Raw genomic sequence first — 9683 nt, 5'->3', positions numbered from 1 at the left:
CTTTGAATCAATTTGACTGGATGATGTGGTTGACGTGCCTTGCGCTATATAAATAAACTGAATTGCATTCAATAGTCTATTCTTATGTGATTCTTATACTTATAATACTTATATACTTATATATAATCTGCTGCAGGATTAAAAAGACATGGCCAGAAATTATGCGAATTAAGAGTGAGAAAATCCATTACAAAACTCAGGGCTACGTAATGAATGAGTGAATATTTTAACTGGAAGATGCAAGAAAAACAGCAAAAATAGTCAATTTATGAAAATCTTTCTTCCTACTGTATGCAATCCAAACAAACTAATAGTTTCATCCTTATCTCCCTTCTATCTCCTTTTTTTCTGTTTTTCCTTTCCTGTTCTACTTCCATTGCAGTGTCCATATAATCTGTAATACTCTCTGCATGAATTATAATAAAGGTATCTATATGCAGAAATCTTTGTCCAGCCCTAATCAATCCAAAAATGTGACAAAGCAGAAATCTAGAAAAAATGTCAGCAAGTGAGAGTCGCAATGAGCAACGGAGTGGATGTGTTTATGTCTAAAAGTAAGCATACGATACCCCACGCTCAGAGTTCTCCATGTGTGAATCTCTCTATTGGAGCAAGGGCAAGGCAGGTACGGGACGGGACGGGGAGGGTGGAGCCAAAGACAGGAAACAGGAAGATAGAGAGAAACATAAAAGGGAGTCAGACTCGAGTCAGAGAGGTTACTGCCAGAAAGACATCTATTTCATTACTTTCATTTCCTCATATTCATCATCTTTTTAGTGTAACAATTAAAATCTCCCACCAAAGAAAAAAAAACAAACTTGACTAAGAGGCAGCGAGTTTGTTTCCTTCTTTGTCGTTTTCCTGTAAAGGGTTTTGTTCTAAGCGAGAACTTTTACACACGACAGATTTAGTTTTTAATAAAAACGGGTTTGAGAAACTTTGATGTTTTCCTCAGATTTTCTTTTTAAAAAGTTTTTCTGTTTTATTTTTCCAAAAAATTACTTTTTTTTACCCTCCTTTTTTATTATATATCTTTTTACAAATGTTACATTCACAAAGTTATTTTTCTATTTCTCTTTTTTAGATGAGTGTTATAAATTGCATTTTTTACTATCAACGAATCTGACACTTCACCAATGAAATGTCGGTAACGTAGAAATGCTTCTTTGCTCATCCAAAAAAGTTCCACTGGACTTTGTTTCCAAGTTTGAAGATGTTTCGGTTCCCATCCAGGAAGGTTTTTCAATTAAAAATGTCAGAAATAGCGCTGAGTTCAAGGCTTTATAGAGTGCACCAAAAACAAAGCCTTGTTTTTTCTTAGAAAACATTCAAATTGAACAGAGAATTGTTGGCCTGGCTGAATAAGCGAGGCCTCCTGTTCCCCGCCTAGTCAGCCAGACCAACAGTTCAAACAAAGAAGCCAAACAACCTTCATTCCAAAGGGATGGACCCCTTTTTCCGTTTCATTTTGCATGTGTTCTACACAAAAACAAGGCATTGTTGGGCTACTTTATAAATCCTTAAACTCAACACTATTCCTGACATTTGGAATTGAAAAAACTTCCTGGATGGGAAGCGAAACGTCTTCAATCTTAGAAACAGAGTCCAGTGGATTGCTTTTAACATTGTGGGAATGACATACTTATAATCCTCACTCAAGCGAAACAAGAAGTGGAAAGAACAGGATCTTTTTTTAATTATGAGTTTTTTTATTTCCATTTACAAAATGTTGTCTTTCCTTGTAACAATAATGGGCTGGAATATCCTTTTTTTGGGGTTCATGAATAGATCAGACCTTCTGCTGTCCTCTCTCTGTATATATCACCACCACAGGGTCAACATTTAATGGCATTTTATCCAAAACGCTGTTATGTGACGGTTAAAGATTAAGGGATTTATCTGGGTGACAGCTTTCAGAGTTGAGCTATTACAGCTGGATATCCCAGAGCTGCAAGAACAATTTATAAAACAGGTCCAAATAAACAGCTACAGAAAAAAAAGATGCTGTAGGGAAAACTGGGTTCGATCCCAGAGCTGCCAAGTGAGGAGAAAAAGTCGACATGAAGGGAGAGATGTCTCTTGCCTCTTTTATTTTTGACTTTTAACACGAGCTAGTGGAGCTCTTCTGTTGTTAGTTGGGTTCTACAATTTGCACTATTTTCTATATGTAGTAATTCTGTGACATTCTGACTTTATCCTCTTTGCTTGTTCACTTAAATTGCCTCAGAGGCTTTTAATATTTACTGCAGGTAGCTAAGCGTCATAGATCTGACTTTCTCATTGTTTCCTTATTTGTGCATGGCGTTAAAGTTTAAAAAGAAACAGAACTAGTATGAGATTAGAACAGATAGGATGGGGAGATGTGATCTAGAATGGGCAGAAAATAAATGCAGAAAAGCAGCAGCTCATGTATCCATGAACGGGTTTGGATATGAATGTTTATTAAGAAGTGCTTTTATTTAAAATACAGATACCTAAACTATTCTCCACATGAATTGCAGATTCAATACTACCGGACTCCAATATGTCTAACATATGAGCTCATTCTCTGCGCTCCGGGTTAACGTTCCAGGAAGTTATATATGTATCATTGCTTGTCTCCTTGAACCCCAGTCAGCCTCAGAAAATGGCCGCTCACTCTGAGTCTGGTTCTCTTCAGGAGTCTTCGTGTTAAAAGAGGGTTTTTCCTCTCCACTGTCGCTCCATGCATGATTAGTGAGAGGGATTGCCTTCGAGTCAATGAGTTGATGCAATCAGCTAGTTTTCCTTAAATGTTTTTGCCCTTCTCGGGGCTGATTCTCCAGTCATGCGAGAATTTTTGTCAATCGGGCCGGCTTTGTGTAGTATACAGGGGGTAACGGGCGGCGATCAGCCTCTCAAGGTCACCACCTGAACAGGAATCGTAAGGTCGGGAGAAAATCATACAGGTTGGGAATTTAGTCGGCCGTTGTGGGCGAATCCTGCTGTTGAAGCAGAGCTACGAGCCGATTTATCAGAACCTGGAGCACAGCGCATGTGCAAACAAGGGAGTTCTTCTTCTTCTTCCAGATTGACGCGTTCGAACAGCGCCATCTCTCGCGCTGAGTCGGGTGTTTTTTGGTCGTACAGTGTGAGCAGGCAGATCGGATCAGAGCGTTGGGTCGCACAGTGTGAGAGCATACATCATGAGATCTGAACTTTTAAACCCTGAGGTTTCGTCGTACAGTTTGAGCTATGGCTGCGTGTAACGATTGAAAATATCACACAGTGAATGCCTGGCTCTAGATAGAAAACTTTGAATCAATGTGACTGTAGGATCTGCTTGAATGGTAACGTGCCTTGAAATGACATGTGATGTGAATTGGCGCTATAGAAATAAACTGAATTGAAGTCCCGCCTCCTGCCCATATCTTGCCTGAAAGATTTTGTGTTACAGAAAATGTACGGTACTTTCCACCTCCTCTATCGTCACCTTCCTTTGCAGACATCTTTACAGATTCAGTGCAAGAAAGGGTCCCCAAATCATTGTTCCCTCATCACATAAACCTGCTCTCCGAGGTTATCCAGATTATCTGGGTAACATGGGAAAATCTGGGAAAAACATCTGGCTAATCGGGGAAGATATGGAGATGGGAATTTAAAATTCCTCATCTAGAAATATGTCAAAACATGCAGAGGTCAAGAGCCATAGTCAGATTACTAACACAAAGTCAAACTAAACTGCATTTATTTATAGCCTTTCCTTATTCTTTAACAATAAGTAAAAAATAAATCCAAAAGCCCCTCAGCTCTTAAAGAGCACATAGCAAGTTATAGCTTTGAAAAACTAACTGTTCTTTAATGGATCATATTTGAAAAGGTCATTTAGGATTTAAGGCTTTTTACTGATGTTAAATAGTTACGGTTAAAATCTAAAGTCTTATTAACTTGTTCACTGTTGACTAATAAATATGCAAATAGATGCAAATAGATTTTTAAGTCCAGTGGATATTTTTTGAATTTTTACGGAATGACTATGACCTGGATGACTGAGAACCTTCATCAGCATTTTTAATTATAGAAAAAAACTTTAAATTATCCCCACCCACCCTGAATATGTTTTCCTAAATACTTAAAGGTGTTGAAATAGTAGAGCTCCTCCTAGGTCTTCATGTGTAGCTTTAGTCATTCCAAAAAATTTAAAAAACCATCAACTTGACTTTGTTTCTCAGTTTGAAGGCTTTTTGCTTCCCATCCAGGAAGCTTTTTCAATTCAGTTCCAGGCTTTATAGAATGGACCAAAAAAAAGCCTTATTTTTGTTTAAAAAATGTGCAAATTGAAGCGAACGAATGGATCCAACCCTTTGGAAGGGGGGTCTTTTGGGTTCTTTTGTTAGCCTCTAATACCTGTCTAAGTCTCTGAAAGGGGTTTGTTAAAGGGAATTTTGGCCTGAAAAGGCAAAGCCTTCTGGGTTGCGATGATAGCAGGAAGGAACTAACTTAATTGCTTCATTGTAGGTTTTTGAAAGCTGAAATCTGAGTCTATCACCTCTGTTAAATGTTGGTTTTTCTAACTTAACATAGTTGACTTCCTTCACACCCATCGGTTCGGTTGTATCTAGCTCTGTTCAGTTCAGTTCAATTTGCTTTCCATTTACACACGATAAGTTATCTCAGTTACTGAGCTCGGACCGGTCTCAGCACAGTTTGTCAAGGGTAGTGTAAATGGGGTATATGGTAGCCTGCAGTGCCCTGTACCTGTCTATGTCTCTGAAAGGGGGGTAATTAAAGGGATTTGCTGGCCTGTCTGAACAGGCGAGGTCCTCCGCTCTCCTGTACAGGAGTTGGGGTTGCAATGACAGCGGAAAGCTGGAATCTGAGGCCAGCCCATCTGTTTAAGGTTAAAGGAGAATTCTGGTTTTTAACACTTTTAGCCCATTTTCTGTAGTGTCCAGGATGAAATCGAATGATCGACACCAAAATTTTGACAATTGGTCCTGTCTCTGCTTTTTGGCTCATTTAGAATCCCCCCCTGGCTGCTTCAGAATGGCTTCCATTGTGCATGTCCGATAATGTCCTTAAAACAACCTTAAACGTTCTTTTTTTAAAATATGCTACTCACCGGGTCGTCAGCGCTGTTCAATGACGTTCCAAAAAAAGTTTCGTGAAGAAAAACCGTTCCTGTCTTGTTTTATTTAGCATTTTGTAAATCCCAGAACTATTTTTTCCGATACATCACAACCGCTTATAAACTTCCGCTTCCCGTTCAAATCTGAAGCGTTGCACACTCCAGACCACTAGTTGGCGACAATGTCTCTATACTTTGGGAATGTATATGAATATGTCCTCCTCAAGAATCCACCTTTCGTATTCCATTTTCAGAGTTTTTTAAAGTGTTTAACAGAGACGTTAGCACCTCGACGTCGGAGTACACAGAGTGAAGCAGAAACACTTGGGCCTTGCGAAAAGACTACAACTAAGCGTAAACAGGCCCCATTTCCGTTTCCGGTGGCGGAGGGATATTGACTATTCCAACAGAACTCAATGGGATTTACAAAATGCTAAATAAAACACTACAGGAACGTTTTTTCTTTACGAAACTTTTTTTGGAACGTCATTGAACAGCGCTGACGACCCGGTGAGTAGCATATTTAAAAAAAAGAACGTTTAAGGTTGTTTTAAGGACATTATCGGACATGCACTAGGGAAGCCATTCTGAAGCAGCCAGGGGGGGGTTCTGCATGAGCCAAATAGCAGAGACAGGACCAATTGTCAAAATTTTGGTGTCGATCATTCGATTTCATCCTGGACACTACAGAAAATGGGCTAAAAGTGTTAAAAACCGGAATTCTCCTTTAAAAAAAAAGCTTCCTGGACGGGAAGCGAAACATCTTAAAACTTGGAAAAAGATTCAAGTGTATTGTTTTTTTCAACTTTTTTGGAATGACTATGACCTGAATGACTGCGAATCTTCAGCAGCATGTAGCTCTAGTCAGACGTTTGCAGGTTCTTAGAGGAGACATTTCTAACTTTTTAATGTGTTTTTTTTTTTTTTACTTAAATGTGTTTAAGTTGGATATATGGAGTGACTTTAGCATTTAAGTTATGTTGAAGCTTGAGATAAAAACTACAATCCATGACTGCATATATTTTGAATGAAAGAGTTTAAAGGACCCAGTTTTCTAATAGATATGTCACCTGCTCTCAGTTTCTCTGCTGTTTGAGCATTAAACGCTGAAATTCGCCCTTGTTTAGGGAGGAGCAGCGACATTAATTATTCATGGATCCACTTATAACGTTTCAATGAAAAGTGTACCTCATGGCGGCGGCAGTTTGAGCCCGCAGGCTCTAGAAACAACAGATCTCCATTAGCCCTTCGGCTGCGTCCACCACCGCTCTGTTTGACAATCCATTATCAGCCCCCCCCGACACTTTGTTCAAACACTTCTCTGAAACGCGTGTAACAATCTTTTTAAAGAATAATCGGACAACTGGACATGCTCTGTTTCTGAGAAGTTTCGTCTCAGAATAATTTATGGGGACTAAAAGGCGTGTGAAACACTTTCCATTAAAGGAACCTTGTCTTTCCAGTGGCTGATGTGCACAACTCTGAAATATAAATGACCTGTTCCTGTTCTCTTTGGGTCACTTCTGTTCCTATATATATTCTTAAACTTTTACATTTACAGCTTCTTTTATTTTTGTAATTATCTGGGATGTTTCTGAGTCTAACTCGTCTTAAAGTCTAGATTCATTAAAACTAGATCATTTTAGCAGCCTGGAGGCTCAACCCTGTCCTGTCCATTATGGAATATCTTTGCTTAAAGGTATTATGGAGGATTTTTTTAAAATACCCACCCACTATACTTAAAAAAAAAAAAAAAAGTAATGCGTGTGCGAGAGCATGCACGAGCCAATTTCTCCTCGTGCACGCCCTGTTAAAAACATTCTGTCCTCATAGCTCATACAAGCTGTGTCCACATACAGCGGGGACTATATAGTGGACGTGATAGTGAACTGACCGTTCGGTAGTGATGTGAGATGAAGCCTCATGAGGCATCGAACTGTCTGGGCTAACGCTTTCTTCAACTATCCCAACAGTTCATGAAGTTTCATGTGAACAGCAGTGCAGAACTACAGTTAGTAATTTAATCTGTGATTTTTTGCAATTGTTTTTCTTGTTTTTTTTTCCTATTTAAGTTCTTTTAAAATTGTTAATGATTGGTGTGTATAATAAAATCTTTTGTAATTTTTTTTGTGTAAAATGTCTAGGAAGAGAAAATGTGTTTAAGGTACACAGTTTTTCTGCCATTTAAGTGAAATAAGCTCAAGCAGACAGCAAAAGTGCTTTTGCAAATTGGACAATGATGAGCAAAATGAAAGAATTATAGTTTTTTTCACGGTTTTTGGTTTTAATAGGGCTAGAAGTTTTGTGTTTAACCAATCTTTTGGTTAAACCAACCAATCTAATTTTGCAGTGTTTTTACCCAATCTATATTTGTACCAGGGCAAACCAATACAAACTAGTCACATCAGCCAAAATACTTAAGTCGAAGTGCAACTTTCAAAAGTCTAAGGTGGGTCGCAAACCAACAACCTCAGGAGTGACAGACAATGTCTTACAGCTGACCCACCAAAATTGGTAACTATTGGTAACAGACATCAATAGTACTTAACACTAAAGTTACAACTGTATCCAGCGGCTTGCACAGATTTTGATCAATATATTGTTTGATCTAACTAAAATGGTTTTAATCAGCTATATTGGTTGTTTTTCCAACCATTCTATTCTTAGAATCTATCGAAACTCTATCCACCTGACAGCAACTCTCCTACAAACTCCCACATCTTGACTGAATACTGAGGCTGTTTAAATGCCTGTTGAAGTTCTTGCTCTTTCTTAACCACTTCCTGAAGCGGTCACCTGGTATCACCGAAGCGAGACTTTGGACGTCATCCATTTTAGCCCCTCCCCTAAATGAATCACTCCTCGACACTTCGGGGAAACGATACCTCCTTACTCAAAACATGCCTCGAAACCTCGGCTCATCTAATAACACCACTACCGTTATATATATATCCCAGATATATCCCAGAATGCTTTGCGAGGAGAGCTCTCAACGCAAAGCATTCTGGGATATATCTGCCTCTTCTGAGGCCTTTCGAAAACAATTCTTGTCTTATGACCCTTGGCCATTTTCAAAGAACCGCGGCAAAAAGATTAGCTTCAACGATTCTCTTAAAACACAGATATACACCTGAAAGTGCTCATGCGCAGAAAAAGATAGTTAATGTAGGGCGGGCTTAAGTAAACATATCACCAGAATGATTGACAGTTAGGATGACCACTTATTTAGATGCTCCACCCGGAAATAAAAGATTGTCCTCTATACCTTTAATGCCCGTCATGACCTGTTAACCTTTATTTTCCTAATTGATGAAACTCTTTATTTTATTTTTATTAATAGTTAGTTGGCAAAAATGGCCTTAAAGATTTTGTGCATACAGAATTTAAACCAGCGGACCAGATACTCCTTATTTTAATAATCGAATAATGGGATTAATTCATTTCCCATGAATTATTTCAGCTGTGCTTGTTGGCATCTGACTCTACATCGGCAAGAAAGAGTCCTATACAATCAACATCTCTCAGTAAACATCTGCAACCTTTACAAAACGATAAAAAAAACTGTTACGTTTTAGGTCCCGAAAAAAGGAGTCCTGGAAAGTTTCTTACTAATTGATATTCTTGTTACATAATATTTTGACCTTTAAGCTTTAGCAATACATTTTCCTTGGATTGAATTTAAAAAAAACAAAAAACAAACAGCATTTCACTGCGGTAATTATTTAAGAAAAGTAATGGAAACTTGAGGAATTTATGTCATAATTATTTAATATTATGCCATCAAACTGAGCATTTGTTTTTTGGTCAATCCTCCACGATCCAAACTTTTCCCATTTGAGTTTGTTACTCTATGTCAGACCATGAGGCATCATGATTTTCTGCACGATTATGGAGTTATTAATGATGAACTATACCAGTCGGCTGCATTGATAAAAGGCAAATCAAAGTCTGTTTTTTTCTGTAAAAGTCCTTCAGAAAAATTGATTGGACCCTGAAGTTTGCTTCTCCAACATAAATAAGACCTCATTATACAGCTCAATCGGTAAAAATAAATAAATAAAAAGATCAATATGAACCTGGCACATTTTATAAACTTTTATGAGAGAAATTACATTATTCACAAAATAAGCAGAATCAAATTGATTATATTTTAATAATGCTGTCCAAAATGTAAAAAAGGCGTCACAGCTGTCACTGTCAGATGCTACAGGAACTGCCTGATGATGCAAACGCTCAGATTTTAAAACTAAAGCTCCAAGATCCTCTGATAGGGAGAGGAAAAAATCAAGGTAGAGTCTATAAAGTAATGAAATACTGACTAATAAACAGCATATTTAATATTTCTTTAATGAATCTATAGTTCATGAGAAAAAAACCTGCTCACTAAAAGATTATTTACTTTCCACTCCCACAAAAGACCAGTAACTCTTTTGTGGGAATATTTCTTAAAAATTAATTTTGACTGAGACCTGCTTGTTATGTCAAGTGCCTTAAAATCACTTTGTTTGGTTAAAAAATTGTGAACAAACTGAAAAATACGGAAGCCCTGAAACGCAATTAAAAGAAAAAAAAGAAAAATGTTTCAAAGAATTTTTTT

General features: G+C 37.8%; 1 protein-coding gene across 1 annotated transcript in view; it reads right to left on the bottom strand.

Annotated features, from left to right (window-relative positions):
* LOC107089818 (receptor-type tyrosine-protein phosphatase T-like) overlaps positions 1–9683 on the bottom strand; it is a 309070-nt gene that overhangs the window by 147475 nt on the left and 151912 nt on the right. Inside the window, exon 11 of the mRNA XM_015382802.1 lies at positions 570–602. Coding sequence (XP_015238288.1) covers positions 570–602 — 33 coding nt within the window. The remainder of the gene's footprint in view (positions 1–569; positions 603–9683) is intronic.

The sequence above is a fragment of the Cyprinodon variegatus genome, unplaced genomic scaffold (genome assembly GCF_000732505.1).
Source record: "Cyprinodon variegatus isolate N-32 unplaced genomic scaffold, C_variegatus-1.0 Scaffold13, whole genome shotgun sequence".
Classification (NCBI taxonomy): domain Eukaryota; kingdom Metazoa; phylum Chordata; class Actinopteri; order Cyprinodontiformes; family Cyprinodontidae; genus Cyprinodon; species Cyprinodon variegatus.
The sequence above is the reverse complement of the archived record's forward strand: the minus strand, read 5'-3'. Positions and strand labels throughout refer to the sequence as shown.